Raw genomic sequence first — 23,591 nt, forward strand, 5'->3', positions numbered from 1 at the left:
GGAATCCCAGGGAGACCGGAAGCTCTGGAACAATTCTGGGTTTATTTCCCGAAGATTCCGGGCAGGAATGGGATCATGGAGCGATGGATGGATCCAACCCCAAACCATCCCCCCAATCCCAAAATTCCCACAAATCCCCCCCTTTTCTGTTTTTAGGGAGCTCTTCCCGGCTCCGGCTCATCCGGCCACTTCTTCCCAACCCCCGAGAATTCCCAGATTTCGGCTCCAAGGAGGAAGGAAATCGAAGTCTGGAGGAGAAAAAAATTCCACCCCCCAAGGAAAAAATTCCAACCCCAAAGGAAAAAAATTCCTCCCCAGAGGAGAAAATAAAATTCCAAAGGCACCAATCCCATTCCAAAGGCACAAATCCAACCCCAATCCCAACCCCAAAGGCACCAATCCCATTCCAGAGGCACAAATCCAACCCCAATTCCAACCCCAAAGGCACCAATCCCATTCCAGAGGCACAAATCCCATTCCAGAGGCACAAATCCAACCCAAATTCAAACCCCAAAGGCCCAAATCCCACCCTAATTCCGATCCCAGAGGCACAAATCCAATTCCAGAGGCACAAATTTAGTTCCAAAGGCACAAATCCCATCCCAAAGGCCCAAATCCAAACCCAATCCCAACCCAAAGGCACAAATCCCATTCCAAAGGCACAAATCCCATCCCAAAGGCCCAAATCCCACCCTAATTCCGATCCCAAAGGCCCAAATCCCACCCTAATTCCGATCCCAAAGGCACAAATCCCACCCTAATTCCGATCCCAAAGGCCCAAATCCCACCCTAATTCCGATCCCAAAGGCCCAAATCCAAATCCAAAGGCACAAATCCCATCCCAGAGGCCGCAATCCAAGCCCTCAGTGCCGGCAGAAGGGCCGAGGGGAGCGGGAGCCGGAAAATTCTCCCGGTCAGAGCCTGGAATTCCCGGGAAAAGGAGTGTCCGGGGGGAGCCCTTCCAGCCACTCCAGCAGGATCCTGTTCACCTCCGCCGGCCTGGGGGGTCGGGAATGTCGGGAGTGCTGGGAATGTCGGGAATGTTGGCATTCCAGGAGCCAGAATTCCCGGGAATGGGAGGGGTTTGGGATGGGGATTGGGAATTATCCCGGCTCTCCGACCTTTCCATCTGGGTCCAGTGCCCGCACTGCTCCAGGTGCTCCCGGCACAGCCGCGGGACCTGCGGGGGTGGGAATGGGGAAAAGGGGGGGAAAAGGGGGAAAAAGGGGAGAAAGGGGCGGAAAGGGGGAAAAGGGGGGAAAGGGGGGAAAAGGGGAAAGGGGGAAAAGGGGGAAAAGGAGGGGAAAAGGGAGGAGGGAAAAGGGGGGAAAGGGGGAAAAAGGGGGAAAAGAGGGGAAAAGAGGGGGAAAAGGGGAGAAAAGGGGGAAAAGGGGGAAAGGGGGAAAGGGGGGAAAGGGGGATTGGGGAGCCCGGCCCAGCCCGGCATTCCCGGCCCTTCCCCGGAGCCCCTGGAATTCCAGGCTGTTCCCCTGATCCCCTGGAATTCCTGGCTGTTCCCCTGATCCCCTGGAATTCCCTGATTCTGACATTCCCAGCTGTCCCCTGATTCCCTGGAATTCCCTGCTCCCCTGGAATTCCTGGCTGTTCCCCTGATTCCCTGGAATTCCCTGATCCCCTGGAATTCCCTGATTCCTGGCTGTTCCCCTGATTCCCTGGAATTCCTGGCTGTTCCCCTGATCCCCTGGAATTCCCTGATTCCCTGACATTCCCAGCTGTTCCCCTGACCCCCTGGAATTCCCTGATTCCCTGGAATTCCCAGCTGTTCCCCTGATCCCCTAGAATTCCCTGATCCCCTGGAATTCCTGGCTGTTCCCCTGATCCCCTGGAATTCCCTGCTTCCCTGGAATTCCCAGCTGTTCCCCTGACCCCCTGGAATTCCCTGATTCCCTGGAATTCCTGCTGTTCCCCTGATTCCCTTGGAATTCCCTGATCCCCTGGAATTCCTGGTTGTTACCCTGATCCCCTGGAATTCCCTGATCCCCTGGAATTCCCAGCTGTTCCCCTGATTCTTGGCTGTTCCCCTAATCCCTTGGAATTCCCTGATCCCCTGGAATTCCCGGCTGTTCCCCTGATCCCCCAGAATTCCCTGATTCCCTGGAATTCCCGGCTGTTCCCCTGATCCCCCGGAATTCCCTGATTCCCTGGAATTCCCGGCTGTTCCCCTGATCCCCTGGAATTCCCTGATTCCCTGGAATTCCCGGCTGTTCCCTTGATTCCCTGGAATTCCCGGCTGTTACCCTTATCCCCTGGAATTCCTGGCTGTTCCCCTGCTTCCCCTGGAATTCCCTGATCCCCTGGAATTCCCAGCTGTTCCCCTGATTCCCTGGAATTCCCTGATTCCTGGCTCTTCCCTTGATCCCCTGGAATTCCCAGTTGTTACCCTCCTCCCCTGGAATTCCCTGATTCCCTGGAATTCCTGTCTGTTCCCCTGATTCCCCTTGAATTCCCTGATCCCCTGGAATTCCTGGCTGTTCCCCTGATCCCCTGGAATTCCCTGATTCCTGGCTGTTCCCCTGATCCCCTGGAATTCCCGGCTGTTCCCCTGATTCCCCTGGAATTCCCTGATCCCCTGGAATTCCCGGCTGTTCCCCTGGAATTCCCTGATTCCCCTGTCATTCCCAGCTCACCCATGTCTCCATGCCCTGGCTGAGTTTGGGATGCAGGACGGGGTCCTTGCCGGCCGTCACCATCAGCGCCTGCTGCGACACCTGCAGAGGGATCCAGGGATCCGGGGGGATCCAGGGATCCAGAGGGATCCAGAGGGATCCAAGGACATGGAGGGGACAGGGGGGTCCAGAGGGATCCAGGGGACATGGAGGGGACAGGGGGAATTCAGGGTCATGGAGGGGACATTGGGAATCCAGAGGGATCCAGGGACATGGAGGGGACAGGGGGATCCAGAGGGATCCGGGGGGGTCCAGGGGGATCCAGGGATCCAGAGAGATCCAGGGGATTCAGGGGGGTCCAGGGGGGTCCAGGGACACAGAGGGATCTGGGGAGGGGTCCAGGGATCCAGAGAGATCCAGGGACATGGAGGGGACATTGGGAATCCAGGGGACATCAGGGGGATCCAGAGGGATCCAAGGACATGGAGGGGACAGGGGGATCCAGAGGGATCCAGGGAAAATGGAGGGGACATGGAGGGGACATTGGGAATCCAGAGGGGATCCAGGGGACATGGAGGGGACAGGGGGATCCAGAGGGATCCACAGGGATCCAGGGACATGGAGGAAGGGGGGGGTGTGGATCCAGAGGGATCAGGGAATGTGGAAGGGACAGGGGATCCAGAGAAATCCAGGGAACATGGAGTAGGCAGGGGGATCCAGAGGGGACATGGAGGGGACACTGGGAATCCAGAGGGATCCAGGGGACATGGAGGGGACAGGGGGGATCCAGAGGGATCCAGAGATCAAGAAGGATCCAAGGAAAATGGAGGGGATATGAAGGGTATCCAGAGGGATCTAGGGACATGGGTGGACATTGGGATCCAGAGGGCCAGGGGGGATCCAGAGGGGCCAGGGGGATCCAGAGGGGCCAGGGGGGATCCAGAGGGACAGGGGGGATCCAGAGGGATCGGGTGGAGCAGCAGGGGTGTCCCAGACCCCTGGGTGGGATGGGGATTGGGATTGGGATGGGGATTGGGATGGGGATTGGGATCCGAGCCCACCTTCCTGTCCCTGAAGGAGAGAGCCCAGAGCCAGTTGGGGACGATGTTCCTGTACCAGTTCAGGGGACCCCTGGGGGAGATGGGAATGGCTGGGAATGGGTTGGGAATGGGGTGGGAATGGGGCTGGGAATGGGATGGGAATGGGGCTGGGAATGGGGTTGGGAATGGGTTGGGATGGGGCTGGGAATGGGGTTGGGAATGGGATGGGAATGGGATGGGAATGGGGATGGGAATGGGGATGGGAATGGGGATGGGAATGGGATGGGAATGGGATGGGAATGGGACGGGAATGGGACGGGAATGGGATGGGAATGGGACGGGAATGGGGTGGGAATGGTGGGAATGGGATGGGAATGGGCTGGGAATGGGGAGAATGGGATGGGAATGGACTGGGAATGGGGCTGGGAATGGGGTTGGGAATGGGATAGGAATGGCTGGGAATGGCTGGGAATGGGATGGGATGGGAATGGGGCTGGGATTGGGATAGGAATGGGCTGGGAAGGAGTTGGGAATGGGGTTGGGAATGGGGTTGGGAATGGGCTGGGAATGGGCTGGGATTGGGTTGGGAATAGGCTGGGAATGGGACTGGGGCTGGGATTGGGATAGGAATGGGATGGGAATGGTCTGGGAATGGGGCTGGGAATGGGATGGGAATGGGTTGGGAATGGGGCTGGGAATGGGATGGGAATGGGATGGGAATAGCTGGAAATGGGATGGGAATAGGACTGGGAATGGGACTGGGGCTGGGAATGGGGCTGGGAATGGGATGGGAATGGGGCTGGGAATGGGATGGGAATGGCTTGGAATGGGATGGGAATGGGGCTGGGAATGGGATGGGAATGGGCTGGGAAGGGGCTGGGAATGGGCTGGGAATGGGGCTGGGAATGGGATGGGAATGGGGCTGGGAATGGTTGGGGATGGGATGGGAATGGGGCTGGGAATGGGATGGGAATGGGATGGGAATGGGATTGGGATTGGGCTGGGAATGGGATGGGAATGGACTGGGAATGGGCTGGGAATGGGATGGGAATGGGATGGGAATGGGCTGGGAATGGGATGGGAATGGGATTGGGATTGGGCTGGGAATGGGTTGGGAATGTGATAGGAATAGGGTCCCCTGCCCCCCTCCCCCACCTGAATCCGGATTTCCGGAAGGTCTGGATGTAAAATTCCAGCTCGGGGCCCGGCAGGATCTGGCTGGGAGGGGGATCCTCCGGGAATCCCACCAGGAGCCCCCCTGGGAGAGCAGGAACAGAATTCCCAAATCCCTGCACTGCCCAGCCCACAGAATTCCCCAAATCCCAGCATTCCCAGCCCACAGAATTCCCAAATCCCTGCATTCCCAGCCCACAGAATTCCCCAAATCCCAGCATTCCCAGCCCATGGAATTCCCAAATCCCAGCATTCCCAGCCCACAGAATTCCACAAATCCCAGCATTCCCAGCCCAAAACAACCCCTCAACTCCCAGCACTGCCCATCCCACAGAATTCCCAAATCCCTGCATTCCCAGTCCAAAACAACCCCCAAATCCCAGCACTGCCCATCCCACAGAATTCCCCAAATCCCAGTACTGCTCATCCCATAGAATTCCCAAATCCCAGCATTCCCAGCCCACAGAATTCCACAAATCCCAGCATTCCCAGCCCAAAACAACCCCTCTAAATCCCAGCATTCCCAGCCCACAGAATTCCCAAACACCCATCTCCACCCACATCCATCACCCCCTCTCCCCCATCGACCCCCGGGTCCCCCCACCTCTCTCCAGGACCCCCTGGAATTTGAGGTCACAGGGCAGGCGATCCTGTGGGAACAGCCATGGGAATGGGAATGGGAATGGGGAATGGGGATGGGAACAGGGGATGGGAACAGGGGATGGGGACAGGGATGGGAATGGGGACAGGGATGGGAATGGGGACAGGGATGGGAATGGGGACAGGGAATGGGAATGGGAATGGGGATGGGAATGGGAACAGGGAATGGGAACAGAGAATGGGAACAGCGATGGGAATGGGAATGGGAATGGGGACAGGGGATGGGAATGGGGACAGGGATGGGAATGGGGAATGGGATGGGAATGGGAATGGGGATAGGGAATGGGAACTGGGATAGGAATGGGAACAAGAAATAGGAAATAGGGAATGGGGACAGGGAATGGGGATGGGAATGGGGATGAGAATGGGAACAGCGATGGGAATGGGAATGAGAATGGGGACAGGGAATGGGAACAGGGGATGGGAATAGGGACAGGGAATGGGAACAGGGAATGGGAATGGGGACAGGGAATGGGAACTGGGATGGGAACAGGGAATGGGAACAGGAATGGGAATGGGGAACAGGGAATGGGAATGGGGACAGGGGATGGGAATGGGAACAGGGGATGGGAACAGGGAATGGGGACAGAGAATGGGGAATGGGTCCAATGGAATGGGATTCAGAGCAGGGAATGGGGAATTGGGATCCAATGGAACAGCCCTGGATCCCAGAGCCGGGAGCATCCCAAGGAATTGGGAAGCACTGGACACCCGAGCCGGGATCGGCCTTTCCCAGGAAAAGGCAGGGATGGGACGACCAGCCGGGATGGAGCAGGAAGGAGGGAACCCCCGGGACGCTCCGGAGCCTCTCCCGGATTCCCGAGCCCCCATCCCGCCCCCCCGTGCCGATCCCGTGCGGATCCCGTGCCGATCCCGTGCGGATCCCGTGCCGATCCCGGCGTTACCTCCGGGCGCGCGGAGCGGATGAGGATTTTGAGTGTCCGGCCGATGTCCCGCTCCAGCTCCGCCTCCGCCACGCCCTGCCCGGGACACGCCGGGATCGGGATACACCCCCCCCATCCACAAAAACACCGGGATACACCTCCCACATCAGCCCAAAAACACTGGAATACAGCCCCTCCCATAGCCCCAAAACACCGGGATACAACCCCCGGGCATCCACACCTCGTCCCACATCCCCCAAAACACCGGGATCCACCCTCCCATCGCCCAAAAACACCGGGATACACCCCTCCCACATCCCCCAAAAACACCGGGATACACCCTCCACACAGCCCAAAAACCACCGGGATACACCTCCCAGCATCCAAAAAAACACCGGGATACACCCCCTCCCCATCCCCAAAAACACTGGGATCCAGCCCCTCCCATAGCCCCAAAACACCGGGATACACCCCCAGCACCCCCAAAACACCGGGATACACCCCCCACACAGCCCAAAAACACCGGGATACACCCCCCATCTCCCAAAAACGGGATCCACCCCTGGGATCCTCCCCCTCCCACAGCCCCAAAAACACCGGGATCCAGCCCCTCCCACAGCCCCAAAAACACCAGGATCCAGCCCTTCACACATCCCCCAAAACACCGGGATACACCCCACACACATCCCAAAAACACCGGGATCCACCCCCTCCCAGAGCCCAGAAAAACACCGGGATACAACCCCCACACAGCCCCAAAAACACCGGGATCCACCCCCCAGCATCCCCAAAAAACACCGGGATACAGCCCTCCCATAGCCCTAAAACACGGGATACACCTTCCCCATCCCCACAAACAGGATCCACCTCCATGCTAGATACACACCCTCCCACATCCCAAAAACACCGGGATACACCCTCCCCATCCCAAAAACACCAGGATCCACCCTCCCACAGCCCAGAAAACCTGGGATACACCCCACACACATCCCCAAAAACAGGATCCACCCCCGGGATCCAGCCTCTCCCATATCCCCAAAAACACCGGGATCCACCCCCTCCCATAGCCCCAAAAACACCGGGATACACCCCCACACATCCCCAAAAACACCGGGATACAGCCCCTCCCAGAGCCCCAAAAACACCGGGATACACCTCCCATACCCCAAAACACCGGGATACACCACTCCCACATCCCCAAAAACACCGAGACACACCTCCCCATCCCCAAAAACACTGGGATCCAGCCCTCCCATAGCCCAAAAACACCGGGATCCAGCCCCATCCCACATCCCTCCCACAACGGCATCCACCTCCAGGATCCACCCTCCTCACATCCCCCAAAACACCAGGATCCACCTCGGGCATCCACACCTTGTCCCACATCCCAAAAACACCAGAATCCACTCCCCACCCTCACCCAAAATGGGATCCACTCCCACATCCTCCAAAAAACCAGGATCCACCCTGCTCAAGGCATCCACACCTCGATCCACACCCATCCCAAAAAAATGGGATCCATCTCCCTGGTATTCACACCTCCCTCCCACATCCCAGAAAACCTGGGATCCACCCCTCGGGAATTCCACACCCCTCCCACATCCCAAAAAACCGTGAAAACCTCACAGGCTCCTGGAAGTAGAGCTGATATTCCAGGGTGGGCTGGGATTTCATCTTCTCCATGATATCCACCCCGGGCCGGGCCGGCCGGTACGGAGTGTTCAGAGAGGCCACAGCCCTGCATTCCCAACGGGAATACCAATGGATTGCTGTCCCATCCCATCCCATCCCATCCCATGTCCCCCAGTCCCATGTCCCCATCTCATCCCATGTCCCCATCCCATCCCATCCCATCCCACCCCAGGGTGTTCAGAGAGGCCACAGCCCTGCATTCCCAACGGGAATACCAATGGATTGCTGTCCCATCCCATCCCATCCCATCCCATCCCATCCCTGTATCCCATCCCATCCCATCCATCCATCCCATCCCATCCCATCCCATCCCATCCCATCCCATCCCATCCCATCCCATCCCATCCCTATATCCTATCCTATCCCATCCCATCCCATCCCATCCCATCCCTGTATCCCCTTCCATCCCTGTATCCCATCCCTGTATCCCATCCCAGTATCCCTGTATCCCATTATCCCAGTATCCCTGTATCCCATCCCATGTATCCCAGTATCTCATCCCATCCCTGTATCCCAGTATCCCTGTACCCCTGTACCCCAGTATTCCATCCCTGTATCCCAATATCCCAGTATCCCAGTATCCCGGTATTCCTGTATCCCAGTATCTCTGTATCCCAGTATCCCATCCCTGTATCCCATCCCTGTATCCCAGTATCCCATTATCCCATCCCTGTATCCCATCCCATCCCTGTATCCCATCCCTGTATCCCAGTATCCCTGTATCCCAGTATCCCATTATTCCAGTATCCCTGTATCCCATCCCAGTATCCCAACTCTGTATCCCATCCCAGTATCCCATCCCTGTATCCCATCCCTGAATCCCTGTATCCCTATATCCCAGTATCCCAGTATCCTGTTATCCCGTTATCCCATTATCCCATTATCCCCGTGTCCCCGTATCCCATCATCCCATCATCCCAGTATCCCATTATCCCTGTATCCCAGTGTCCCAGTATCCCATTATCCATTATCCCCGTATCCCAGTATCCCATTATCCCAGTATCCCAGTATCCCATCATCCCATTATCCCATTATCCCAGTATCCCATTATCCGTATCCCATTATCCCATTATCCCATTATCCCATTATCCCAGTATCCTTGTCGTTATCCCATTATCCATTGCCTGCTATCCCAGTGTCCCATTATCCATTGTCCCATTATCCCACTATCTCACATTATCCCAGCTACCCATGTTCCGTGTCCCATCATCCCCGTATCCCGTTATCCCATTATCCCACCTGACCCGTTCCGGGTGTGTCAGGGCCATGTTCCATTGGCCCGCTGCTCGTGTCCCCGGCACCACCAGGCAATTCCCTGCGGGAAAGGCACTCAGGGACCTCCTGCTGCTCCTGTTCCCCCTTCTCCTCGCCTTTCCTGCTTTTCCATCCTTTTTCCTTGTTTTCCCCCCCCCCCCTTTCCTTGTTTTCCTTCTCCTTTCCTTGTTTTCCTTCTCCTTTCCTCGTTTTCCTTCTCCTTTCCTTGTTTTCCTTCCCCTTTCCTTGTTTTCCTTCCCCTTTCCTTGTTTTCCTTCCCTTTCCCTTGTTTTCCTTCTCCTTTCCTTGTTTTCCTTCTCCTTTCCTTGTTTTCCTTCCCCTTTCCTTGTTTTCCTTCCCCTTTCCTTGTTTTCCTTCTCCTTTCCTTGTTTTCCCTCCTTTCCTTCTTTTTTCCTCCTTTTCCCCCTTTCCTTGTTTTTTTTCCCCTTTTTCCTCCTTTTTCCTATTTTCCCCCCTTTCCCCCTTTCCTTGTTTTTCCCCCTTTCCTTGTTTTTTCCTCCTTTTCCCCCTTTCCTTGTTTTTTTACCCTCCTCTTCCCTCTTCTTTCTCCTTTTCCCCCTTTTTTTCTTCTCAGGATCATCCTGGAATCCTTCCCTGGCCATCCCAGATTCCTCAGGATCATCCTGGAATCCTTCCCTGGCCATCCCAGCCCCCTCAGGATCATCCTGGAATCCCAGGATTGGCAGTTGGGGGGACACATCCCAAACTTCCCATCCCCATCCCGGGGATCTCCTCACCAGTTTATCCAGGAAAACCGCCAGGTCCTGGGAAAAGGAGAGGAGAGGAGAGTGGGGGGGTCAGATCCCAGATGGGATCATCCCTCCCCATTCCCATTCCCATTCCCATTCCCAGCAGCTGCTCACCTTGCAGATCTGCTCCTGGGAATATTCCGGGATATCTGCGGGAGAGGCGGCGGCTCCAGCCCGGAACGGCCACGGGATCGGGCCCATCCCGGGGGTGGGAAACATTCCCACCCTGGGGCACATTCCCACCCTCTGGAGAAGGCTCCTCCAGCCACCCATCCAGCCCCTCCTGGGCTTGGCATTCCCAGCCCCTTCCCAGCCCCTCAGCCTTCCCAGCCCCATTCCCAGCCTGTTCCCAGTCCATTCCCAGCACCATTCAGCCTTGTTCCAGCCCCATTCCCAGTCCCCTTCCAGCCCCATCCCAGCCCCTTCCCAGCCTGTTCCCAACCCATTCCCAGCGCATTCCCAGCCCCATTCCCAGCCATTCCCAGCCCGTCCCCAGCCCATTCCCAGCCCCATTCCCAGCCCCATTCCCAGCCCCATTCCCAGCCCCTTCCCAGTCCATTCCCAGTCCATTCCCAGCCCCTTCCCAGCCTATTCCCAGCCCCATCAGCCCTTAGCCTGTTCCCAGCCATTCCCAGCCCCATTCCCATCCCGTTCCCAGCCCACCGGAGAGAGCGGTGGATTCCAGTATCCCTTCATCTCCAGGGCGTCACCCGGAATCCGGCATTGGCCAGGGCCGGGATCTGGGAGGGAAAGAGCAGATTCCAAAGGGTGCCGAGGCCTGGGAAGAGCCCTGCGATCTCCCAGAGCTCTGGGAACAGCCCCGAGATCTCCTGGAGCTCCGGGAACAGCCCTGGGATCTCCCAGAGCTCCAGGAAGGGTCCTGGGATCTGTTGGAGTTCCAGGAACAGCCCCAGGATCTGCCAGAGTTCCGGGAATGGCCCTGGGATCTCCTGGAGCTCCGGGAACAGCCCTGGGATCTGCCAGAGTTCCGGGAATGGTCCCGGGATCTCCCAGAGCTCCAGGAAGGGTTCTGGGATTTCCTGGAGCTCTGGGAAGGGTCCCAGGATCTCGTGGAGCTCCAGGAATGGCCTCAGGATCTCCCAGAGCTCCAGAAAGGGTTCTGGGATCTCCTGGAGCTCCAGGAACGGCCCTGGGATCTGCCAGAGCTCCGAGAAGGGTTCCAGGATCTCCTGGAGCTCCAGGAACACCCTCAGGATCTTCCAGAGCTCCGGGAAGGGTCCTGGGATCTCCTGGAGCTCCGGGAACAGCCCCGGGATCTCCTGGAGCTCCGGGAACAGCCCCAGGATCTCCTGGAGCTCCGGGAAGGGTCCTGGGATCTCCTGGAGCTCCGGGAACAGCCCCGGGATCTCCTGGAGCTCCGGGAAGGGCCCCGGGATCTCCTGGAGCTCAGGTAATGGCCCTGGGATTTGTTGGAGCTCCGGGAAGGGCCCTGGGATGTGCCAGAGCTCACCTGGAAGCGCCAGGATCTCCAGGATTCCGGGAATCCGTGGCACAGCAGCACGGGGGGGCCCTGGCCCAGCTCCACGAAGTGCAGCTGCACCCCGGGCTGCCCACGGGAACAACGGGAATGGGAACAGGAATGAATGCCGCGGGAACGCTGGGAATTCCGCACCACACCGGAATTCCAGCCAGAAATTCCCGAGCCCACGCCTCCTCCAGACAGGAATTCCTCAGCCCTCCTCCCCTTTGAACCCACCACCCTCTCCAGCCTGGAATTCCAGAGCCCACCAACTCCCTTTTATCCCAACATTCCCGGGTCTGCCACTCCCTTTTATCCAAACATTCCAGAGCCCACCAACTCCCTTTTATCCCAACATTCCAGAGTCCACCAACTCCCTTTTATCCTGGCATTCCAGGGTCCACCACTCCCTTTTATCCCAGCATTCCAGGGTCTGCCATTCCCTTCCATCCCAGCATTCCAGAGCCCACCACTGCTCCAGCCCAGAATTCCAGAGCCCACCAAGCCCCTTCCATCCCGGCATTCCAGAGCCAACCATCCCTTGGATCCCCCCCATTCCCAGGACATCCCAATCCTACCCATTCCCAGCCCATCCCTTGGATCCCACCCATTCCCAGCCCATCCCTTGGATCCCACCCATTCCCAGCACATCCCAATCCCACCCATTCCCACTCGTCCAATCCCACACACTCCCAGCCCATCCAATCCCACCCATTCCCAGCACATCCTGATCCCACCATTCCCAGCCCAATCCCAATCCCAGACACTCCCATCCCAATCCCAATCCCACCCATTCCCAGCCCATCCCTTGGATCCCCATTCCCAGCTCATCCCAATCCTCACATTCCCAGCCATCCTTGGATCCCACCATTCCCAGCTCATCCCAATCCCCCATTCCCAGCCCATCCCTTGGATCCCCCATTCCCAGGACACCCCAATCCTCCATTCCCATCCCAATCCCAATCCCACCCATTCCCAGCCCATCCCTTGGATCCCCCCATTCCCAGCCCATCCCAATCCCACCCATTCCCAGCCCATCCCAATCCACACTCCCATCCCAATCCCAATCCCACATTCCATCAATCCCACAACTCCCCATTCCCAGCCCATCCCAATCCCACCCATTCCCAGCTCCATCCTGGATCCCACCATTCCCAGCCCATCCCAATCACCATTCCCATTCATCCCAATCCCACCATTTCAGCCCATCCCTTGGATCCCCCATTCCCATCCTAATCCCCATTCCCAGGACAGCGGACATCCCGATCCCCCATTCCCAGCCCATCCCAATCTCACCCATTCCCAGCCCATCCCTTGGATCCCCCATTCCCAGCACATCCCAATCCCACCCATTCCCAGCCCATCCTGGATCCCCATTCCCAGCATCCCAATCCCACCCATTCCCAACCCATCCCTTGGATCCCCCATTCCCAGCACATCCCAATCCCACCCATTCCCAACCCATCCTTGGATCCCACCCATTCCCAGGACATCCCAATCCCATCCATTCCCAGGACAGCCGGAACATCCCAATCCCACCCATTCCCAGCCCATCCCAATTCCACACACTCCCATCCCAATCCCAATCCCACCCATTCCCAGCCCATCCCTGGATCCACCCATTCCCATCCCAATCCCAATCCCACCCATTCCCATCCCATCCCCTGGATCCCACCATTCCCATCCCAATCCCAGACATCCACCATTCACATCCCAATCCCAATCCCACCCATTCCCATCCCATCCCATGGATCCCACCCATTCCCATCCCAATCCCAATCCCAGTCATTCCCAGCCCATCCCCTGGATCCCACCCATTCCATCCCAATCCCCCATTCCCGGCCCATCCCTTGGATCCCACCCTCCCAATCCATCCCATCCCAATCCCCCATTCCCAGGGCTCCATCCCTCCCAATCCGGGATTCCCGTACCGGATCCGGACGTATCCGTAGGCGGCGCGGACGGATCAGCGAGTCGGGATCGGCTCTCTCCCGGCTTAGGAGCTGTGGGATGGGCAGCAGGATCAGGATGGGCTCCTAATCTCCGGGATTTCCGGGACATCCCCTGGGATCCAAAACTCCGAGGCCAGGCCCGTCCATCCCTGCCCTCCAGGGATCAGGGAATGCCAGGAATGGTCAGGACTCATCCCATTCCAAGGGCTCATCCCATTCCATGGGCAGGAATTCCTCCCACTGGAATATCCAGGGATCCCAGAATCATGGAATGCCAGGACTTGGCTTGGGAGTGACATTGAAGCTCATCCATTCTCATAGGCAGGGACACATCCACTGGGATATCCAGGGATCCCAGGAATCCCAGGGGATGGGGGAATCCACACCTGGAGCCCCCAGAACCGCTGGAGCTCCCTCAGGAATCCCAGGAATCCCATCTGGATCCCTGTGATCCTCTCCAGCTCCCTCAGGAATCCCAGGAATCCCAAAAGATAGGGGGGAATCCCCACCTGGACACCCCAAAGCTGTTCCAGCTCCCTCAGGAATCCCAGGAACCTCAGGGGATAGGAGGGAATTCCCCACCTGGACCTTGGAGAACCTCTGGAGCTCCCTCAGGAATCCCAGGAATCATCTGGACAGCCCAGAGCTGCTCCAGCTCCCTCAGGGATCCCAGAAATCCCAGGGGATGGGGGGAATCCCCACCTGGACACCTCCAGCTCCCTCATGAATCCCAGGAATCATCTGGACACCCCAGAGCTGCTCCAGCTCCCTCAGGAATTCCGGAAATCCCAGGAATCCCACCTGGACAACCCAGAGCTGCTCGAGCTCCCTCAGGAATCCCAGGAATCCCCACCTGGAGCCCTTCGAGCCACTGGAGCTCCCTCAGGAATCCCAGGGGATGGAGGGAATCCCCACCTGGACCCAAGGAGCTGCTCCAGCTCCCTCAGGAATCCCAGGGAATCCCCACCTGGAGCCCTTCGAGCTGCTCCAGCTCCCTCAGGAATCCCAGGAATCCCAGGGGATGGAGGGAATCCCCACCTGGACCCAAGGAGCTGCTCCAGCTCCCTCAGGAATCCCAGGAATCCCAGGGGATGGAGGGAATCCCCACCTGGAGCCCTTCGAGCTGCTCCAGCTCCCTCAGGAATCCCAGGAATCCCAGGGGATGGGGAATCCCCACCTGGACACCTCCAGCTCCCTCAGGAATCCCAGGAATCATCTGGACACCCCAAAGCTGTTCCAGCTCCCTCAGGAATCCCAGAAATCCCAGGGGATGGGAGGGAATCCCCACCTGGACACCTCCAGTTTGTTCAGGAATCCCAGGAATCATCTGGATCCCTGCAAGCTGCTTCCAGCTCCCTCAGGAATCCCAGGAATCCCAGGAACCCCACCTGGACACCCCAGAGCTGCTCCAGCTCCCTCAGGAATCCCAGGAATCCCCAACTGGATCCCCAAGAGCCGCTGGAGCTCCCTCAGGAATCCCAGGGGATGGGTGGAATCCCCACCTGGACCCAAAGAGCTGCTCCAGCTCCCTCAGGAATCCCAGAAATCCCAGGGGATGGGGAAAATCCACACCTGGAGCCCTGCGAGCTGCTCCAGCTCCCTCAGGAATCCCAGAAATCCCAGGAATCCCACCTGGACACCCCAGAGCTGCTCGAGCTCCCTCAGGAATCCAAGGAATCCCACCTGGACCCCTGAAAGCTGCTCCAGCTCCCTCAGAAATCCCAGAAACCCCCACCTGGACCCCGGAGAACCAATGGAGTTCCCTCAGGAATCCCAGGAATCATCTGGACAGCCCAGAGCTGCTCCAGCTCCCTCAGGAATCCCGGAAATCCCTCTGGACACCCCAGAGCTGTGTCCGTGTCCCGTGGCAGTTCTGTGCCCATTCCCATCTCCCGGCTCTCCTCCGGCACATCCACCAGGATGGCCTGGGATGATCCCAGGAATCAGCCCGGGAATATCCCAAGGGGTGGGGTTGTTTTTTTTTTTTTGGGAATTCTGGTGGTGGGCACCTGGTCCGGCCGGGCCCGCGGGGTGTGGGAATAAATCCCTGGCTCCGGTTGGTGCTTCCCGAGCCGGCAGAATTCCAGCCCCGCCGGGAATTCCCGACGGAGCCGCCCCGCGCCGTCCTCCGGCCGCGGGCTGGCCAGGAGGCAGGTCCGGAATCCTGGGAAAAAATGCGCGCTTCCCGTTGGAATTCCCCCTCCCCGCCCTCCCGGCCCTCCCATCCCTTCTCCCGCACGGGGGTTTTTAGGGATTTGGTCGTTTTTTTAGGGATTTTGTCGGTTTTTTTAGGGATTTTGTCGGGTTTTTTTAGGGATTTTGTCGGTTTTTTTAGGGATTTTGTCGGGTTCTTTTAGGGATTTTGTCGGGTTTTTTTTAGGGATTTTGTCGGGTTTTTAGGGATTTTGTCGGGTTTTTAGGGATTTTGTCAGGTTTTTAGGGATTTTGTCAGGGTTTTTAGGGATTTTGTCGGGTTTTTTTTAGGGATTTTGTCGGGTTTTTTAGGGATTTTGTCGGGTTTTTTTAGGGATTTTGTCGGGTTTTTTAGGGATTTTGTCGGGTTTTTTAGGGATTTTGTCAGGGTTTTTTAGGGATTTTGTCGGATTTTTTTAGGGATTTTGTCGGGTTTTTTAGGGATTTGGCATTCTGGAATTTGGGATTCCGAGGGTCCCTCGGGAGTGGGAGGGCACAGGGGTTGGGAATTCCAGGTTGGAGGATCCTGAGGAAGGGGGATGGGAGGTGGAGATTGGGAATGCCGGAGAGGGGAGGGGGCATCAGGGGGATCAACTGGGAATCTGTGCTGGGATTGAGAAGGATTCCAGGGTGGGAATGGCCAGGATTCCAGGGCAGGAATGGTCAGGATTCTAGGGTGGGAATGGCCAGGATCTCAGGGTGGGAATGGCCAGGATTCCATGGTGGGAATAGCCAGGATTCCATGGTGGGAATAGCCAGGAACCCGAGGGGGATCAACTGGGAATCTGTGCTGGGATTGGCCAGGATTCCATGGTGGGAATGACCAGGATTCCATGGTGGGAATGGCCAGGATTCCATGGTGGGAATGGCCAGGAACCCGAGGGGGATCAGCTGGGAATCTGTGCTGGGATTGGGCGGGATTCCAGGGTGGGAATGGGCAGGATTCCAGGGTGGGAATGGGCAGGATTCCAGGGTGGGAATGGCTGGGATTCCAGAGTGGGAATGGCCGGAATTCCAGGCTGGGAATGGTCAGGATTCCATGGGGGTAATGACCAGGATTCCAGGGTGGGAATGGCTGGGATTCCAGGGTGGGAATGGCCAGGATTCCAGGGTGGGAATGGGCAGGATTCCATGGGGCTAATGACCAGGATTCCAGGGTGGGAATGGTTGGGATTCCAGGGTGGGAATGGCCAGGATTCCAGATTGGGAATGGCCGGGATTTCATAGTGGGAATGGTTGGGATTCCAGGGTGGGAATGGTCAGGATTCCAGGGTGGGAATGAACAGGAACCCTGGGGGATCAGCTGGGAATCTGTGCTGGGATTGGGCGGGATTCCAGGGTGGGAATGGCCAGGATTCCAGGGTGGGAATGGCCAGGATTCCATCCCCTCCCGCCCCTCATTCCCCTCCCTTCCCGCCCCTCATTCCTGCCCTCCCACCCCTCATTCCCGACCCCTCCCATCCCTCCTGCCCCTCATCCCCTCCCACTCCATCCCCCATTCCCTCCGTCCCTCATTCCCACCCCTCCCACCCCTCATTCCGATCCCTCCTCCCATCCCACATTCCCGACCCCTCCCCTCCCATCCCGCATTCCCACCCCTCCCCTCCCACCCCTCATTCCCGACCCTCCCACCCCCTCCCTCATTCCCTGCCCTCCTCCCACCCCACATTCCCGATCCCTCCCTGTCCCAGCCCCACCGCTGTCCCTCAGCGCCGCCGCCGCCCTCGGGAAGCTCTCCCGGCTCCTTTCCTGCTCCACCAGGGCCTGGAACGCTCTTCCCACGGAGAAGGAGGCGGGAAGGGCCATTCCCGAGGATGAGGCCTCTCTCCTGCAGCCCTCGTCCACCTCCGAGCACAGCTGGGGAGGGAACGGACCACATTCCCTCGGGAAAAGCCCTCGGGAGGCTCCCGGGGGGGTCCCGGGATCCCCAGGGGGGTCATTCCCCATTGGAAAAGCCCTCGGGATGATCCCGGGGTGTCTCAGGATTCCCAGGGGGCTCATTCCCCTTGGAAAAGCCCTCGGGATGATCCCGGGATCCCCAGGGAGGGATTCCTGCCCATCCTGGTGATCCCAGGGGGCTCATTCCCCTTGGAAAAGCCCTCGGGAGGCTCCCAGGGTGTCCCGGGATCCCCAGGGGGTCATTCCCATTGGAAAAGCCCTCGGGATGCTCTCGGGGGGTCCCGGGATTCCCAGGGGGGGTCATTCCCATTGGAAAAGCCCATCCCGGGGTGTTCTGGGATCCCCAGGGGGGGATTTCCCATCCCGGTGATCCCTGGGGGTCATTCCCCTTGGAAAAGCCCCTGGGATGCTCCCGGGATCCCCAGGGGAGGGAAATTCCTGCCCATCCCAGTGATCTCTGGGGGTCATTCCCATTGGAAAAGCCCTCGGGAGGCTTCCGGGATCCCCAGGGAGGGATTCCTGCCCATCCCAGTAATCCCTGGGGGTCATTGCCATTGGAAAAGCCCTCGGGAGGCTCCCGGGATCCCCAGGGGGGGGATTCCTGCCCATCCCAGTGATCCCAGGGGGTCATTCCCATTGGAAAAGCCCTCGGGATGATCCCAGGATCCCCGGGGATTCCCCATCCCAGTGATCCCAGGGGGTCATTCCCATTGGAAAAGCCCTCGGGATGATCCTGGGATCCCCAGGGGGGGTCATTCCCCATCCCAGTGATCCCTGGGGGTCATTCCCATTGGAAAAGCCCTCGGGATGCTCCTAGGGTGTCCCGGGATCCCCAGGGGGGTCATTCCCAATGGAAAAGCCCATCCCGGGGTGTCCTGGGATCCCCGGGGGATTCTGCCCATCCCCGTGATCCCCGGGGCTCATTCCCCTTGGAAAAGCCCTCGGGATGATCCCGGGATCCCGAGGTGGGGGATTCCCCATCCTGGTGATCCCAGGGGGTCATTCCCCTTGGAAAAGCCCTCGGGATGATCCCAGGGTGTCCCGGGATCCCCAGGGGGGTCATTCCCATGGGAAAAGCCCTCGGGATGCTCCCGGGATGTCCTGGGATCCCCAGGGGGCTCATTCCCCTTGGAAAAGCCCTCGGGATGATCCCGGGATCCCCAGGAAGGGATTCCTGTCCATCCCGGTGATCCCTAGGGGTCATTCCCATTGGAAAAGCCCTCGGGATGATCCCAGGATCCCGAGGTGGGGGATTCCCCATCCTGATGATCCCAGGGGGGTCATTCCCATTGGAAAAGCCCTCGGGATGCTTCCAGTGTGTCCCGGGATCCCCAGGGGGGCCATTCCCCTTGGAAAAGCCCTCGGGAGGCTCCCATGGGGATCATTCCCCATCCCGGTGATCTCTGGGGGTCATTCCCATTGGAAAAGCCCTCGGGATGCTCCCAGGGTGTCCCGGGATCCCCAGGGGGTTCATTCCCAATAGAAAAGCCCATCCCGGGGTGCCCTGGGATCCCCAGGGGGGGGGGATTCCCCATCCCAGTGATCCCCGGGGGGTCATTCCCATTGGAAAAGCCCTCAGGATGATCCCAGGATCCCCGGGGGGGGATTCCTGCCCATCCCGGTGATCCCTGGGGCTCATTCCCCTTGGAAAAGCCCATCCCGGGGTGTCCTGGGATCCCCAGGGGGAGATTTCCCATCCCGGTGATCCCAGGGGGTCATTCCCATTGGAAAAGCCCTCGGGATGATCCCGGGATCCCGAGGTGGGATTCCCCATCCCGGTGATCCCCGGGGGTCATTCCCATTGGAAAAGCCCATCCCGGGGTGTCCTGGGATCCCCAGGGGGGGAATTCCTGCCCATCCCGGTGATCCCAGGGGCTCATTCCCCTTGGAAAAGCCCTCGGGAGGCTCCCGGGGGGTCCCGGGATCCCCAGGGGGGTTATTCCCCATCCCAGTGATCCCAGGGGGTCATTCCCCTTGTAAAAGCCCTCAGGATGATCCCAGGATCCCTGGGGTCATGCCCATGCGGTGATCCCTGGGGCTCATTCCCTTGGAAAAGCCCATCCCGGGTGTCCTGGGATCCCCAGGGGAGATTTTCCATCCCTGTGATCCCAGGGGGTCATTCCCATTGGAAAAGCCTCGATGATCCCGATCCCGAGGTGGGGATTTGATCCTGGTGATCCCCGGGGTCATTCCCATTGAAAAGCCCATCCCGTCCTGGGATCCCCATGGGGGAATTCCTGCCCATCCCGTGATCCCAGGGCTCATTCCCTAAGCTCCCGGGAGGCCTCGGGATCCCGATCCCAGGGTTATTCCCATCCCAGTGATCCCAGGGGTCATTCCCTTGTAAAGCCCTCGAGTCCCAGGTCCGATCCCAGGGGGTCATTTCCATTGGAAAAGCCCATCCCGGGGTGTCCTGGGATCCCCAGGGGGGTAATTCCTGCCCATCCCGGTGATCCCTGGGGCTCATTCCCATTGGAAAAGCCCTTGGGGTGCTCCCGGGATCCCCAGGGGGCTCATTCCCCTTGGAAAAGCCCTTGGGATGCTCCCGGGATCCCCAGGGAGGGATTCCTGCCCATCCCGGTGATCCCTGGGGGTCATTGCCCTTGGAAAAGCCCTCGGGATGATCCCGGGGGGTCCCGGGATTCCCAAGGGGGTCATTCCCCATCCCAGTGATCCCAGGGGGTCATTCCCATTGGAAAAGCCCTCGGGATGATCCCAGGATCCCCGGGGGGGGGGGGAGATTCCCCATCCCAGTGATCCCAGGGGGTCATTCCCATGGGAAAAGCCCTCGGGATACTCCCGGGGTGTCCCGGGATCCCCAGGGGGGTCAATCCCCTTGGAAAAGCCCATCCCGGGGTGTCCTGGGATCCCTAGGGGGGGATTGCCCATCCCGGTGATCCCTGGGGGTCATTCCCATTGGAAAAGCCCCGGGATCCCCGGGGGGGGGGGTCATCCCCCATCCCAGTGATCCCAGAGGGGTCATTCCCATCGGAAAAGCCCTCGGGATGCTCCATCCTGAGGGTTGGGATCCCCCGCACCCCTCCTGGATTCATGGAAAACCCCCACCCCGATCCCCAAGTGCCACATTCCCAGGGATTTGGAAACCCCTGCGGGGCTGGGATCCCACTGGTCATTCCCGAGCCCCTTTTCCCCAGGGAATCGTTCCCGGTATCCCAGCCCAGCAATCCCTGGAAGGGCCGTTCTCCTTCGCTCTCCTTGACTGGATTTACAGGAGCGCTTTTAGCGGCTTGGATGGCACCGAAGCCGGTCGGGATCGGGTCCCTCCCTGCCCTTTTCCCGGGATAACCTCCCATAACGTCCTTGGAATATTCCCAAAAAAACACCCGTGATCCCTTCCCTGCTTCCCCGCGCCGGCCCCAGGGGCGGGATTTGGGGGCTCACCTGGCTCAGGGTGATCTCTCCCCTCAGGATTTGGGAATACGGGCTTCGGGACCCCCCGGAAAACAGCGCGTTCCGCAGGAAATTCCTGCCGGGAAAAGACGCCAAAGTCACCTTTTTTTGGGGGGATTTTTTTTGGAAAAGGGGGGATCATTCGTGCCAAGGACTCAGAGCTCCATCCCTCATTCCCGGGACACTTCCAGCCATTTATTCCCGCTGGCAGCTCCAATTCCCTCTCTCCCCCCGCGCCTCCTCCAGCCGGGAATTCCGCCAGGAATAAACAACCAAAAATAAAAAACAACCCCAAGGATGTGATGAGCGAGGACTTTTGGGAGCGGCAGCTCGGGGAGAAGCGACCCCTCCCTCCCTTGGGGGGGATCGATAAAACCCAGCTCAGCCTGTTCCCGTCACTCCCGTGATTCATGGAAGAGCCTCGGGAATAAAAATCGCTGGATGAGCCCCCAAAAAATAAAATAAAATAAAATACCAAACAATTTATCGCTCCGGGTCCTGCAGGGGTTTTACAGTTCCTTCATATTCGACTTTATTTTGTAACTGCCCGCGGTTTTGTAACAGCCCCGCGGACAGGAAGAACCTGCCTGGGAGCTCCTGGCACCCAGATCGCGTCCCAAATTTTCCATGGAAAAAAAGGGTGCGCGGGGGCTCCAGAGGGGATTTGGGATTTGTTGGTTTGTTTTTTTTTTTTGAGGGGGGGAAGTTTTTTGGCCCCACCCGAGTCGTGTCCTGGGACGGGCTTAACGATTAATCAATCACTAATTAATTCACTAATTATTAACCGCCCTCCCTCCCCGCCTCTTCCAACATTCCCTATGGAAAACTCCGCCCCCTCCTCCAGGGATTAACTTTGACCCCCCTGCCCTGTCCCCCAAATTCCCTCTGCCCCACCCCCCCCTCCCCCTCAGGACAGGCGCCCCTGCTTTTCCAGCACCCCAGGATATTCCCACCTATTCCCAGGGATCCCAAATGATTCCTCAATCCCAAACTTTCCTTCCTCCCCCCTCCCCTCCCCAAAATCCACCCCTCCCCAATGGGGGCCCGCTCCCGCGAAGGGCGCGCGGGCGGCGCCGTCACACACGGCATTAGCGCTTTGTTTCTCTGGCTCTCCGGCCCAGCACTGACTCGGTGGCGCTCGGGCGGGTGAAACTCGGTTTAAGGCCGTGCCGGGCCGGGCAGGGCCGTTCCGCTCCGCTCCGAGCCGTGCCCAGCGGTACCTGGGAAGGCCGAATTCCCGCTCGCAGGATTCCAGGCACTGCTGCAGGCTCGGCTCCAGGAGGACCCCGCCGAGGCCGGAGAGCACGACCCGCCGCGCCATGGCCGCCCAGGCCGGGACTCGAACCCGCGGCCTCACCCTTGACCCAGAGCCAGGCCACGCCCCCCCTGGTGTGGCCACGCCCCCTGAGTGTGGCCACGCCCCCTTCCCAGGGCTGGGTCCTAGCGCCGCCCGCCCCGCGGAGTTTGCCCGAAATCGGGGGGTTTCGCCTCAAAACGGGGCTGGGGAACCTCCCTGAGCCCCAGAGACCCCAGAGACGGGCACTGTGAGGAGGAGGAGGGGAAGGGAAAGGGGCGGATCATCCATAGGGTGGGAAGAGCGGGATACAATCCACCCAAATCCCAAATCCCGGCAGGCAGGATGGGAAAATGAGGGATTTTGGGGGTCCCCCTTCCCTGTGGATCATCCATAGGGTGGGAAGAGCGGGATATGATCCCCCAAGTCCCAAATCCCGGCAGGCAGGATGGGAAAATTAGGGAATTTTGGGGGTCCCCCTTCCCTATGGATCATCAATAGGACGGGAAGAGCGGGATACAATACCCAAAAATCCTAAATCCTAAATCCCAGGATGGAAAAACGAGGGAGTTTCGGAGGGAATTTTGCTCTTCCAAACTTGAGGGGGGTTCAGGAAAATTCCCCCCTTTCCCTGTGGATCGTCCAATCCCAAATCTCACATCCCAGGACGGAAAAACACCGGAGGTTGTTTGGGGTTTTTTTTATGGGAGAATTTTGCTCTTCCAAACTGGGGCTGTTTTTCCCTTCCCAATTCCATCCATCCTGTGGATTCCCGGCCGCTGGATCCTGGTGGGAATCTGCTCCTTCCTCCCTGTCCCCACCCCCTCGGTGTCTCCCAGCGGAAGGACCCCGGGCCGCATTCCCAGAATGTGCCAGTTCATATCCCTGTCCCCATCCCCTCCCTGTCTTCCAGTGGGAAAACCCCCTCCCCATTCCCAAAATATCCCTCTTCCCATCCCTGTTCCCATCCCCTCGGTGTCTTCCAGTGGGAAAGCCTCCTCCCCATTCCCAAAATATCCCTGTTCCCATCCCCTCCGTGTTTCCTGGGGGTAAAACCCCTCCCATTCCCAAAATATCCCTGTCCCCATCCCCTCGGTGTCTCCCAGTGGGAAAACCCCCTCCCCATTCCCAAAACATCCCCGTTCCCATCCCTTGGTGTCCCCTCCTGCCATTCCCAAGGTATCCCCGTTCTCCCCCGTGTCCCGAGGTGTCCCCCCTGGATGGGAACACCGGGAAGAGGAGCGGGAAGGCCCCTCGGGGTG

The 23,591-nt window shown here is 58.8% G+C and overlaps 1 protein-coding gene across 1 annotated transcript; it reads right to left on the reverse strand.

Annotated features, from left to right (window-relative positions):
* Positions 1 to 124: 124 nt before the first annotated feature.
* Positions 125 to 22,392, reverse strand: EPHX2 (epoxide hydrolase 2). Its single transcript, XM_050305912.1, is given in 19 exon segments — positions 125 to 999; positions 1,122 to 1,180; positions 2,649 to 2,729; positions 3,689 to 3,758; positions 4,823 to 4,925; positions 5,445 to 5,490; positions 6,406 to 6,480; positions 8,011 to 8,122; positions 9,316 to 9,391; positions 10,220 to 10,272; positions 10,786 to 10,807; positions 10,810 to 10,840; positions 11,572 to 11,667; positions 13,512 to 13,583; positions 14,386 to 14,447; positions 15,481 to 15,696; positions 17,423 to 17,582; positions 21,027 to 21,111; positions 22,256 to 22,392. Coding segments are annotated over 19 exon segments (1,605 nt in total). The 5' UTR covers positions 22,357 to 22,392; the 3' UTR covers positions 125 to 914.
* Between the last annotated feature and the right edge of the window lie 1,199 nt (positions 22,393 to 23,591).

The sequence above is a fragment of the Myiozetetes cayanensis genome, unplaced genomic scaffold (assembly GCF_022539395.1).
Source record: "Myiozetetes cayanensis isolate MyiCay16 unplaced genomic scaffold, myiCay2020 scf102, whole genome shotgun sequence".
Lineage (NCBI taxonomy): Eukaryota > Metazoa > Chordata > Aves > Passeriformes > Tyrannidae > Myiozetetes > Myiozetetes cayanensis.